Here is a 14,250-nt window from a genome sequence, read left to right as displayed (position 1 = left end):
CAGCCTTAGGGGCATTCACTCCTTAGACACGTGATCTTTTATTGCAACAAGACAGTATACCTACTGCTCGAAAATGCTATTTATTATTATTAGATTCAAATCTTACAAAGCTAAGCTATGAATATTTAAGGGGTAGTTCGCCCAAAGATGAAAATCCTCTCATAATTTCCTCACTCTGACTTACTTTCTTCTGCTGAACACAAACAAAGTTTTGTACAAATATATCTCAGCTGTGATGGTCCATTCAATGCAAGTGAATGGTGGCCAGAACACTGAAGCCCCAAAAAGGACACAAAGGCAGCATAAAAGTAACTTCAGTTGTTAAATCCATATTTTCTGAAGCGGTGGGTGAGGGTTAGAAACAGAACAATATTTAAGTCATTTTTTATTTTAAATTATCCTTCCTGCCCAGCAGGTGGTGATATGCATGAATAATGTGAAAAGCCAAACATAAAAGAAGAAGAATGTGATATTGAAAGTGGAGCTTTGTAATCAGAAAGGGCTTAAATGTTGACTTAAATCTGTCACTCACCCAGACCTATCATATCACTTCTAAAAGAATGGATTTAACCACAGTTGTATGGATTGCTTTTATGCTGCCTTCGTATGCTTTTTGGACCCTCAAAGTTCTGGCAAACATTCAGTTGCATCAAATGGACCTGCAGAGCTGAGATATTCTTATAAAAATATTCATTTTTGTTCAGCAGAATATAGAAAGTAATACACATCTGGGATGGCATGAGGGGGAGTAAATTATGAGAATTTTCATTATACATACAGTATATATTTTACAATTATCCAAAATATGTATTATTAGTTAATTAGTTAAAATAGCATTTTGGAACACTAGCACTATGAAATACAGTATGAGACTAAAAGTAAACTATATTTTGAACCTGTTAATCCACTATGAATACCTTAACACTTTGAACACTTATACACTAACAATAGACTGTCTCTTATTCACTGAGATAATTACAATACTCTATTTCTTTTTCTGTCCTCTGTTCTCAGCATCTGTTCTCAGGACAAAGGTATTTTTCAAAAAATGTACACATTTTTATTGGGGCAATTTGGGCCAAAAGTATGTGTTCCATTAACCTTTGATCTTTTTTTTCCAGGGCAATAATGGTGGAAGTTTTCCTAAGTTTTGCTAAGACAGAAATATAACCACACTAAGAAATATTCACTGGAGTAAAAAATATATATATATATTTTTATAAATAAAAAAACTAATTAAAAAAAATGTTATGGACCAAAATTGTAGCTTTTAAAAAATGCCTTTCAGAAGTCATTGTTTATCTTTTGTTGCCATTTGATCAGTGTTCTTTAACCTAATATTCATGCAACCTTGTAGCACATAGGACTACTTTTGTAGTCATGTCATTATTTATTCACTCTCAAGTTGTTTCAAGTTCCAACACTATTTTACTCTCTTTATGTGGAAGACAAAAAAGGCAGATTGTATAGGGACTGACAACCTCAGTCTCTATTTATTTATTTATTTATAAGAAATACTGTATATTCATACTAATTTGGATTAATTTTGGGGGGCTAACTAAACTTCTAAGACTCTCGTGCACACTAGCCATCAGCGTCCAGCCTCCACCATCATTCCTCATGTCATAGTGGATCTGGTAAACCTTATTGTTTGAAGATCGCAACTAGTACAGATCATCTGTAGATGAGGCAACTGTTAACTACTCACACACACAGGTGTAAAAATCTACAGTCTTGAAATGACTATTTGTGCTCATTGTGTTCATATGTGCCCTCTTTAATTTGATGTTCCTTCAGAAATGTTTTGCAACTTCTTGCATCAGGAACTGTTGTATCTGCTTTGGGAATTAAAATGATGTAGGTGATATATACAGTATATTACTTTAAAGGTACAGTTCAACCAAAAATTAATTCTGTCATCATTTACTCACCCTCATGTACTTCCATAATCCAGGTTGTCAATCCTTAACATTCTCACTAGCATCTTATTTTGAGTAACATGGAAGAGAAAATGTCCAATGGGGTTGGGTTTATGTGAGTGTGTTTAAATGATGACATAATTAAATGGCTGCTTGAACTTGCACTTTAAAGGTGTTGTGAGCGATTTGAGCCGTTCTTGAACTTCCACTAAAACATCCATTGCCACACTCCCTCTTTCAAAATACCCACACTCCAAAGACACGTGCACACACACACACACACACACACACAAATACAATAAAGATCATTGTGTTGAGCAGATTGAGGGTGGAGGGTCACCCTGAGCATTTTGCTGTCCGACCCTGAGAGTTTTGCGGGAGCAGGACACCATACCGGCTCTTATACAGGCATACATAGGCTGCCCTGTGAATGTTAACAATGATTACAGGCAAAAAGTATTCTTTACCGCAGGTCTTCTTTACCCAGGGCATTTGCAGGTAATACATGTAATGGAAGCATTTTCAGTTCACTCAGTTTGCTCTTAAACTCTGGAATTCTGAATCATCATGACAATTTCTAAGCAGCAGCACAATTGATGACAAATGCTTTTTAATTATAATTAATGCCGTAATCAAGATACTTATGTGAATAAAAGTCCTATTGAAAGTAAACGGTTCAGTATAGGTGAAATTGAATGTTCAAAATTGAGGGAAATCGTGTTCTCAAAAACACAACTGAAATAATTTTCCCTTTCTTTTTAATTACAGTTTACTATGACAAATTGTTTTTAATTGTTTGCTTAATACATAAACACTTCAACATGGCCTGAAGTTTGGTGAAAGTCTCTGTATAGTGACATGGTTAAATCACAAATTCAGGAAATATAAGGCCTCTCATGATCCCAAATGTAAATCCAAATTATGTAAGAAATAATCACTGAAATGTAGTGAAGATGTGCTAGATTTTCACAACAGTAGACAAATGTATTATTTATTATCAAGCCAAAACCCAAACTGACCAAATTTGCTACCAAACAGTTTGTACAGTTTTTGTGTTTTCCAAGTTTTCAAGAGTAGTGCTGTAAAGACCCAGTGCTTAAGATAAGCCATTTTTGCAATGGTTATTCCAATCCCTGATTTTGTTCTATTCAAAGAGCTAACAATATAAACAATCTGGCTTGCAGATATTATTAGACTACACTGATGGCCTTCAACTACTAGCAATAAAGGAGACACTCAAAATGGAGGAAAAGCATACAAATTTCAAAGGTATGTGAGCTGATTCCACATCCAGAGAAGCATTTCGATATTCCACTGGGAAGGAGGAATCCTAGAAAAACATCATCCTCCTTGACCAGCGCTGCTCTTCAAAGAACCCTGTCTCATTGAAATTGCCTCCAGGGCAAGTTCCTTGATTTTGATTCAGGCAAGATCCCAACATTTTAGATATTCTATTATATCAGGCAGTACCTTTCTACATCTCTAGGATAACCACAGCTGCTTCAAACAGCAATAAGCTGGATCCAATGATTCTGGAGTTAAATTCATAAAATCAACTTAAATACTAAAGCAGAGATAAATATTATTTCTACATTTCATCAATCTGTCACATTTAAAGAAACTTGTGCTGTGCATGGGATGTAGCTTCTCTAAGTACAAGTATCTGAAGTAACAGAGAACTGAGGTAAATATAATTTCAAGTGTACTACTATGGATACTGTGCTGCGCTTAAATGTTTCATTAAAATCAGTTTTAATGACTTTTAATAGAGAAAAAAAAAAAGGATTTTATATACTGAATAATGAAAGTGAACAGTGACTCTGTGCTGTGAAGCTCCTTAAAGGAAAATAATAATAATAATAAAAAGTAATAAAATAACATTTTATTTATATAAATTAAACCACCATTAAACCCCTATAAAAATAGTTATTGCGACTTGAGTACTATTTTCCAAGTCAGCTGAAGCCATATGATCACTTTGTGCAATGAACAGACCATTTTTAAGTAATTTGTTTAAGGCAATATTCAATATCAAATCACTAATCCACTCCTGAAAATATGGCGACACATCAAGAACATCGAACCACATTGAGGTTTGATGTCACTGACAAAGTGACCTTATGGCTTCAGAAGACTTGGGGAAAAAACGAGCTGCATCGACTACTTTTAGAGTGGTTTTATTGTTTATTGTTTTTGTTTTTTTACTACAGTATTTAGTTTCATTTAAAGACGTATGAAGATTTGTTTATATATATATATATTTTTAATTTGCATTCCACTGAAGAAAATCACACTGGTTTGGGACAACATGAGGGTGAGTAAATAATGACAAAACTATCACTTTTCCTTTTAACAATCAGTTTTGAAACCATTCTTTTAGAATATATTTTTGGAAATCACAGTAAGATGTTTAGCAACAGATATCAAATAAACTATGCTTTTTTCATTATTTTCATGAATTTTGTAAAGTCACAGAAGCATTTATGCACTGTTTAGTTTCATGTTCGTATATATATGTTCATATATATATATATATATATATATATATATATATATATATATATATATATATATATATATATATATATATGTGTGTGTATATGATGTGTGTATGTGTGTATGTATATATATATATATATATATATATATATATATATATATATATACAGTATACATACATAAATGTATATACGACGATTGTCAAATTTCTCTTTACCAGTAGGGGGCAGGCATTTCAAAAGAAACCAATTCATCATCGTTGAATGGACTTCCGTAATGGCGATCAATTCATGTGCAAAAACATGTTATAGAGTTTCATATGTTGATGAATGCCAAAAATCAGGATACGGTTTAAAAGTGTTTAATGTCAAAATCAAAATTGTACATGTCACATACTAAATCTTTCAAACCATTCCAAACCCCTTTTGATTTGTCATGACAAATTCAATGAGTTCATCAATTCCACGAGAAAGAGCTTCAAAAACTCTTCTTTCACATTGCATTAAAACAGATAAATGGAAATGATAACAAATTCCTCACAGGTGCAAGATTAAAGACTGTCAACATGCCTTTCAGGTTCAAAGTTCAGTGGTCATTTCTCTAAAGGGTAGCAGTAAAATGGCAGATGTTGGGTGACTACATGAGTTTAGTGTTGATCAAATATAAAAGTCCAAGTGAATGTTTTGCTTTAGACATAATGTTCTTTTAACCTCCCCGCCCCCTCCCCATTTTGCAGTAAGTGAGAACTGTTAGGTAAACGTGCAGTAAAAAAAGACACACCATTTCATTAACATACTCCGTTATGCACCCCCTTCTGTACACTACTTACAGACTGCTGTATAACAGCATATTTAGCCTATAAACCTGGCAAAGGAAACATCTTTAGAGAAAGAATCCCTCTCTCGAGTCCTTCCGGTCCCGGTTTCACAAACCCTGTTCAATGGAGTATAGTCCAGTTCCACAATTTCCCCACATCCAGGCACTGAACTGCAGGTTCTGGGTTAGTCTTTTTCAGGTAAGTTTGTGCACCAGCGTTTCCAATAAAACATAGATTTTGGCATAGATGGACTGGAGTCCACCAGTCGTGCTCCAGACCCAAGGCTGTTCTGTGAAGTGAAAGGTATGAGTCTGCGATTCTCACCATGGACAACCAGGAAACACATTTCAAACACCGTTGAGAGAGAGAGAGAGAGACAGCATGTCTTAAAAACAAAAAACAGAAAGGCCAAGAAAACAGGCTCCCTTAACTATGGCCTTGTGAGGACAAATCAATCAGAGGCAGAGTGCAGACTAAAGCTCAGTGTTGATAATGGGCCGAGGACACACGCTGAATTTCAAGTTTCCTGAGAGGTGAAATACATGTTCATCAATCAGATTGTACTTACAATGCATAACAAGAGCTAAAAAAAAAGTCATTCCACAGTTCCGTGTTAAACTTCCATAGGCCTGATAAGACGGCACGCAATGCCGAAGACCGACCAGGTCACGGCTGTCATACAAGATTAATAAAGACTCATTAAACTGTCTTGATTCATTTAACTGTAATAATTACTGGTATTTGCCTATATTTGAATTGTATGCTTGGTTTCGAACACTATGGTGTGTCATTTGTCACTTTTTGAGGGACATTTACAGATAAGTTAAAAACTGCGGTCCTCCGTCGATTCATAAGACGTTCTTACACAATAATTTGGCTTTACATTCATACACATTCTCGCACTCACAAACGCTCCACACCTAAAGAGGATATTACATCCTCCGAAAAACAACCAAAAATCTGATTCTTGTTTAACAAAATAAGCATTAGCTTATTGTCATGCAGTGTTGCCTTTAAAGAAATTTGGTTTACATATGAGCTCTACTTAAAAGGGATGAGATACAGTATTTTCGTTGCTTATAATATACTGTAGTATAAATGTATCTAAACATTGTATAATGCCCCTGTGTATGCACTTCACACATTAGTTATACAAATACACGTCAGTGTCTTATATACTAGCTGAAGATCAAGCAGGCAAAAATGCTACAGCTACGTTAAAAAAAGTTTCCTTAATAAAACCTCAGGTATGCCAAAATTGTCAGTCTTTTTCTACATACACACATGTACACACACCTACATGTAAATTGATACAGACAGAAAATATGTATATTGTGTCTGTTTGTAAGCATTTGTGTGTGTGCACTTGTTTGTGCTGTGTACAGGGTGTTGCATTATGTAATTTGACTGATTTAAACTCTGAGGTCTGATGAGATGGTAATTAAACAGTAATTGTTATAATCACTCCATTACGGAAGTGAAATAGTAAAGAATTCCAGTAATGAAAGCGTCAGTAAATTCCCATATTTGCATAAAAGAAAAACAAAGAGCTTTACAAATGAGAAAAAAAATAAATAAATAGATGTCTGGAAACAATTTCAGTATCTAAAGAATGAATTTACATGGCATGTGACTTATTCAATAACTGTACCTGCACAGCAACATGAAACTAGCTAGATTAAATAGTTAGGCATCACCATATGATGGGTTATGACATCCTTTCTTCTTGAAACTACATGGTAAATTCTGTTTTTGTTATATGCCACAATCTGATTCGTTGTCCGTCTATGACATCATATCACATTAACCATACTGACTGTCTAGATTGTGGTCTTTGATTGGTTTGTGTACTTATGTGAAATAATTGAGCGGATATCTCTGCTTCCCAACAGTGCCCTCTGTCTACCAGAGGCCTAACATGCAACTGTTCACCATTAACAATGTCACCATTAAATTCCATCAAAGCTCATGAAAGAATAAAAGATGATGCACATTTTCTCCTCAACATTGATTTATATACTTTAGAACCAGGGAAATGAATGTATAATGAATTTTTGGCAAGGAGAAGACACCTTTAACGAATAGGTATGCGCTAGTATCTCAATGATCCTCCAATGCAGATCCAAGTTGCTCAGGGGGTCTAGGGGTGCAAGGAGGAGTCATCTGGTACCCCTTTTCCCCCCTGAGGCTAGCTGCAGCTCACAGGTACACTTCTCTGTGAGACAGAGTGAGGCACGAGGTGGTCTTATAGTCGCCCCCTGTCCTCGTAAGTGGGATGACCTCTGGGGGGTGTGAGTCTTCTTCATCCTGCCGACGGCCGAAGCCAGCGCTGCTGAATGTGTCATAGGACGCCGAAGTCATTTTACGGTTGAGGAGATTCCGGTTGTGGTCACCCATGTTTCTGTTGCGGTCCCGGCGGCTGAGTGTTCCGAGCGGATCTCCATTTACAAGCGAATCTCGGACCTCGTCGCTGCCGCCGCTGCTCTTATCCGTGGCTCCATCTCCATCTTCCTCGCGGTCACTGTCGTCCTCTGTGTTGTTGTTGTTATCACCAGGAGAGGCGAAGGTGGAGAGCTGGGGTGGTTCGATGTGTCTCCGTGGGGATGGTTGCACAGGCATCCAGCAGGTGTCGGAGTGACCAAACTCATCACACTCTCGTGTGCACTTTCCCGTCAGCGCCACGTCAGGAAGCTGCCTGGGGTCTAAAAGAAAGTTTAAGGATATCCTGTCAAGATGTAAATATTTCTTTCTTTCTTTCTTCTATATGATTTATTATAAAGAAGAAATATGTAAGATTCTGCACTATTTCTAGGTCACTAATCAAATGTAAGCACATTTTAAATTACTTAAAATAAAGAAAAGTCATGATTTAAATCAAAAGTTTACTCATTACCATTCTCCACATGTTCCTCCTCGCCTACACTTCCTTCTGGCGTTGTCCTTTCGTAACCGTCCTCAGGCAGCGGTAAGGATCCCAGTCGGGGTCCAGAGGAACTCTTGCTGCTGGGGGTCTCTGAGTCCTCCATCCCACTGTCATAGCAGCCTTGATCAGGAGCCTGACTCACCACCGAAAATGTGACCCTTCTGAGGGGCTGCAGAGAGACACAGTGAGACATGGGATTAAAACATATCAATGAAGATATCTAACATAGCCTACTGTATGTAATAACTATGAGGATTATCTGGATAAACCAACAGATTGAACAGACTCACAATGATTTCACACTGATCTCCTTGGTTATACACACTTTTTATGGCATGGAAAATGTAATTCTTTATGGCATGCATTTTATGGCACCGTCTAAATGCCTGTGTGACTCCATCTCCCCAACCTAACCTGACTCCAGCAAATCAGCACATTCAAAGTCTCATACAAAATCATAAAGTCATGTTCAGATTCTCTGAAACCAAAGGGAGAAATGAACAGATCTCAGGCAAAAACTAGCAAACCACAGGAGCCTCACGTCTTATCTTCCGCGTGTACTGGAGCGATGACTGACAGCTGTTAGAAGAACTGGCTTATGAGGAACATATGAGTGAGGGAGCTAAACAAACAGAGTAATTAACTGATGGTTTCATGTTTCAATGGGGGGTAATGTAACAGAGAGGAGAGAGGGTGATGAATCAGTTATATAGGAGTCAGGTGTCGAATCCGAGCAAGTGACAAATTAACATTAATAGAACAAATCTGTTTTGTCTGCAAGTTCATGTCTGACATTGTTCTACACTTGAGAGTTTTTGCTGACAGGTTTTAGGTTAAATCAACAACAGCAAGCCCAAAGAAACATATTTGTTAATAAAGTTAAAAAAAATCTGAAAATGAATATGGTCATGCAAACACCTTAAGCTGTTTTTATTTATGGTAAGGCCATGAACCATTTAAAATTAAACCAACTGGCACACAAAGATTTATGACCATTACCCTGATTTAGCGTTGCATGTAAACACCTTTACCAATGTTCTTACTGGCTCATCAAATGCACACATGCCTGTTCAGGATTCTTTGTCAAAAGCAGAGAAAAACACAATTTCAAATCTCAAGTAATCATGGTTCCCTATCGAATCAGTTCACTCGACATTTATGTAAGCACAATGGGGAAGTCCTTTTAGATGACCTTGTTGAATCTCTTATTCAATCATGGCAATTTTCAGATTGGAAATGGTGTCTGGTGCCCCGCAACTTTAGGCATGCAGTTGGCCTATATAACTGGTTGCTCAGTCACCATTTCTTCTGAATTTTCTTTCTTCAAGTCTATGAACTTCATCTTAGAATCCTAGGAACATTCAGCGGCCAGAACTTATAAGTAACACATAAACAGGACGACTCGTTGCCCGTGCCCAGTGCCTGCACCGAGAGGATTTCCGTTCCCCTGTGTTTTCCTTTGAAGTTCTCCACATAGCTGTTGAAGACGCTCACAGTGAATGGGTACTTCGCTTCAGATGCTCGTCGTTGATCAAAATGGCACTTTAGCGAAATTCTACCCTTCTCACAGTGTTCCGGCTGGAGTTGCTGTATACTTTTTTGTATATATACAATAATTAACTAAAGATCCGCTTGTGTGATACACATCTTTTTAGAAATCGTTCTGCATGTGTTTCCTTTGCGAATGGCACATCCCACCGTCTGATGAGCACGAGAGCTGTGTTTACTGAACAAGCTGCTCTCATAGAGAGAGACTGCCCTCACTGCGAGGGCATGAATCTCCGTATGTTGCGCTCTAGGATTGACCTTGTTCTGAGGGAAGATCCAGCCTCTCATACCCTCCCATTCGCCTCTTCTCTGTTAAGTCCTGAGGGACCACATGAGGAGGCACGGCGGGGCAACAAGGTTGAACTGGAAGAATTAGAGGAGGATCTCGTGCCGGCGTGTGAAGAACATGCACACGCCATGGACAAGGAACTTCTTCACGTTCTAGAAAGAGTGGTTGAAGAGCTCGGTCTTGAGTGGTCCCCAACGGTCTCTTTGGCAATGCCGTGGAAGGCTTTTTAGATGAAGAGTGTTTCATCGCGGCGCAAAAGCAGTCTCAAGTGATGAAACATTTTCTGCCAAAGAGAAGTAGCACTTTTCCTTTCCTGGAACACTCCCGATCTAATTTCGGTCAGCACCCGGCAAAGAACCCAACTCTTGTTGCCCCAGCACAGCCGAAAGCTACTGTTGAGTTGTCTGTGAAGCCACGCAAAATGTGGCCCAAGCGTAAGCACCCCGCCATCTCAGCGCGAAAAACGCGCCGATGGAAAAACCCTGGCCGAGCAGCAGAAATGCCCCATGAAGAGGAGCCCAGAGCTTGCAGTTATTCAAGGCCCAGAGCCAAAGAAGGCTCAATTTGAGGTGCACAGTGTTTCTCCCCTCCACCCTATTACTGTTCATTGGGAACAGGACATTTTTCAAATTGTTGCTTCTGTGTGTATTACTCAAACAGAGGCTGGTCTCAAAAAAGAGAAAAAAGCGCCCTTTGCACAAACACGGGGCGTCTCAGAAAAAGAGACATTTCCTCTTCATGTATCATTCATTCCACACACTATGCTCAACCACTTCCCTATAGTGAGCAACGCAACTATGAGCGAATCAATAAGCCTGCTGTCCCTCTGCGTGAACACGTGGCAAGCCCTCACATTGCCTCTGAAATAATTTCAGAGAATGCTGGGTTTTATGGCGGCAGCATTGGCCGTCATACCCTTAGGTCTGTTATACACAAGATCTCTCCAGTACCGGCTCAATGGCACATTCCAGATCATGCCTGGAGCCTCAGGCGCATGCGCATCACATTGACTCGCTGCTGTCTGGCGGCTCTAGCACCATGGAGAGCGCTGTCTGTTGGTAGAAATTTACCCCATTTTCAGAAGAAAAGTGGTGACAACAGATGCATTCAACAAAGGTTGGGCTGACGTGTGCGATGGACGCCCGACTTTTGGCACCTGGACAGGTGTGAAACGGGCGTGGCACATCAACCACCTAGAACTAATGGATGTCTTTCTAGCTTTGAGAGCTTTTCATTCTGACATTGTGAATCACCACATTCTGATTTGTTCGGACAACACAACAGTAGTGGCATACATAAATTGCCAGGGCGGACTCTGATCACCACAATTAATGATCATCACACAACGCCTCCTCCAATGGAACGGGCGTCATCTCTCGTTGTGTGTGATACATGTTCAGGCCATCTGCATTTTGGAGTGGATCTGTTGTCATGCTAGGTAGTATTACCATGGGAATGGAGACTTTATCAGTGTTGAGGATTTGGGAAATATTTGGCAAAGCGAAAGTCGACCTATTCGCCTCCATGGAGATCGGCCACTGTCTCCTCTGATTCTCCATTTCCCAAGCCCCACTCAGAGTGGGCGTGCTGGCTCACAAATGGCTGGTGAAACGCAAGTATCCTTTTCCCCCAGTGGGCCTCCTTCATTCTGTTATCATGGAAACATTTCTGTTAATTGTGCCGAAATGGCCCAATCAGTCCTGGATTCCGTAGATGACAGAAATAATAGACGGCCCTCTGTGGGAAATACGGCTGAGGAGAGACCTCAGGGCACAATTTGCAGATCCTTGGTATCCTAGCTGCCAGTTTGTCCAGATACTAAGGTAATATTTCACCCCACACTTCCTGTAGCACTTGCCATAGATGCGGCTATCTTGTCGGGAACTTCTCAAGCACCTTACAGTCTAGCTGATCCCACAAAAGCTCAATGGGTTTAAGATCCATACCACTCTTTTCCAATTATCTGTTGTCCAATGTCTGTGTTTCTTTGCCCACTCCCTGAGTTTTCTCTTTACTGTTGTACATGAAAATGGTGTTGAGTGGGTAGAATTCAATTAAACTGTCAGCTGAGGACATGTATATGTCAATTATTTATCATAATTCTATTGTATTGTGAGCTTATAGTGGGTAATAATTTAATCCCACTATTTACACAGGGCAAATATACAGTAATTCCAGGAAGATCCTTCAATTTTATTTTAAACTTCCTCCATTGTACCCCTTTCCCAGTGTATCTCAAGACACACATAAAAATGCACACACACAAGTCTGCTTAATATTGAGCCAATCAATGCTGTGCCCTTGACCCCTCTTGTGATTCTCAGTGGTACGCTGTTTTATTGACTCATAATTCCCCACCATTGTTTACTAACTCTAGTCCTCACTTTTCTTGGAATTTCTCTCTTTCAATTATGAGTGGAGATCTCATACAGCCAGTGCCCACCTTAGCCCTCCTGTAGCAACACTAGGAGCATTTGAAAGGAAGCATCTTTCAGTTATATATGCTTCATTTGGACAGTTGAGTCATTTGACTGTATGAGGGTGGGACTAGAGTCTCAATAACATGGGTGGGAATATAAGCCGGTTTGTTGCTTTGCTTATCGACACAGTGGAACCAATCAGATTATGGGGGATTTCGTGTTGAATTGCCAAGCACTGCAGGCTTATGTATACCACTGTTTCATGATTACATGCCCACATTTACACTAAGAGGCTCATTTGATTTGTATGGTGATTAATTAAGATCAAATTTAAGAATGATATCAACGTTGCATGTTATGTTACTTTGCATAATCTGTGCTCAAATCAGTAACCTTCAAAGCCAAGCTGTTGAAGAACATTTCAGAACATTCTAGAGCATAATTTTATGTACACGATTGTGAAGAAAAACAAAAGTGCCTGAAGGATTTTAACAAATTAACCTTAGGTTTCACCTACTCTTCTACAACGTTTCATGCAAACTCACTCTACTACTTAGTACTGCCACAATCCTTAGCTCTAAACAAGTTTAGGTGAATACTTGGCTTTTTTGACTATCAAAATAGTGTAATCAGGCCTTTTAAGTGTTGAAATAAAATCTTGAGCATGTGTATAAGACCAAGATTCTGTATGTATGGACTTGTAATGTTGGAGTAACGAGGCAGACGAGGAGTTACGGATCCAAACGCAGCTGAGGCTTTATTTGAATAAACAGAAGAGAAACACAAACAAACAACCCACGATGGGGAAATAAAGCATAAAACAGTTAACTAAAACACGAAGGATCAAACGGAGAACTTGGGCAGGGAACACATACCGGGTTTACACCAAACAACGATCGACAAAGACAGCACAAAGACACGGAGTATAAATAGACAAACGTGGGAAAGGTGGCCAATGAAAGGACAGAACTCAAACAAGGTAACAAGGTGATAAACAGAAACCAAAGGCAAATTAACCAGGGCAGGTGTAAACAATGAACAGTGAATACTGAACGCTAACAGAGGGTTGTGGAATCAAATAAAGGACTAAAGTGACAACAAGATGGAAAACGAGAGGGCAACAGTGAAACGAGACAGGGTGGACTATGGAATTAAATAAGGGACTAAAGTGAAAACTTAAGAAGTGAAAAGTGACAAGATGGAAAACAAGGGGGCAACAGAGAGACAAGACAGGGTAATCATTACATAGCCCCCTAAGGATCGGATTCCAGACGATCAAAACAACAAAAGACGAAAAAAGACCCACAAAGAAAAACCAAAATGAGGGCACCAGGGGCAAACAGACAGAGACAAGTGGGCACATGGGCGAACCAGGGGGGTACACTGGGCAGGCAGGAAGTCCATGGGGGCCATTAGGCAGTCCAGGGAGGTGGAGAGGGTAGATAGATAGACCATGGAGGCCGAGAGGGCAGGCAAGCAGTCTATGGGGGTGTGTCAAGGGACCAGGGTCAGGTGGCCGCAGAACAGAGGCCGGTTTAGATGGCCCGGGAGCTGGCCACTTGGCAAGGACAGGGACCGGGTCGGGGGCCTGGGAGGAGGCCACTGGGCAGGGACTGGGTCAGGAGGCCAGGGAAGAGGACTCAGGACAGGAACAGGGGCAGGAGGCCTGGGTGGAGGCCACAGGGCGGGAACAGGGTCAGAAGCCCTGGGAGGAGGCCACAAGACAGGGACCAGGTCAGGAGGCCTGGGAGGGGGCCACAGGACAGAGGCCAGCTCGGTGGCCTGGGAGGTGGTCGTGGGCCAATGGCGGTTCAGGGGACCTGGGTGGTGTGGCC

The 14,250-nt window shown here is 40.0% G+C and overlaps 1 protein-coding gene across 1 annotated transcript in view; it reads right to left on the bottom strand.

Moving 5' to 3' along the window:
* Positions 1–4,768: 4,768 nt before the first annotated feature.
* The window catches only part of LOC127651137 (protocadherin-7-like), a 51,119-nt gene continuing 41,637 nt past the window's right edge, over positions 4,769–14,250 (bottom strand). Inside the window, exons 3-4 of the mRNA XM_052136831.1 lie at positions 8,129–8,327; positions 4,769–7,937 (exon numbers count right to left, since the gene is read on the bottom strand). Of these exons, the coding sequence (XP_051992791.1) occupies positions 7,435–7,937; positions 8,129–8,327 (702 nt within the window). The 3' untranslated portion in view covers positions 4,769–7,434. The remainder of the gene's footprint in view (positions 7,938–8,128; positions 8,328–14,250) is intronic.

The sequence above is a fragment of the Xyrauchen texanus genome, chromosome 11 (genome assembly GCF_025860055.1).
Source record: "Xyrauchen texanus isolate HMW12.3.18 chromosome 11, RBS_HiC_50CHRs, whole genome shotgun sequence".
NCBI classification, from domain to species: domain Eukaryota; kingdom Metazoa; phylum Chordata; class Actinopteri; order Cypriniformes; family Catostomidae; genus Xyrauchen; species Xyrauchen texanus.
The sequence above is the reverse complement of the archived record's forward strand: the minus strand, read 5'-3'. Positions and strand labels throughout refer to the sequence as shown.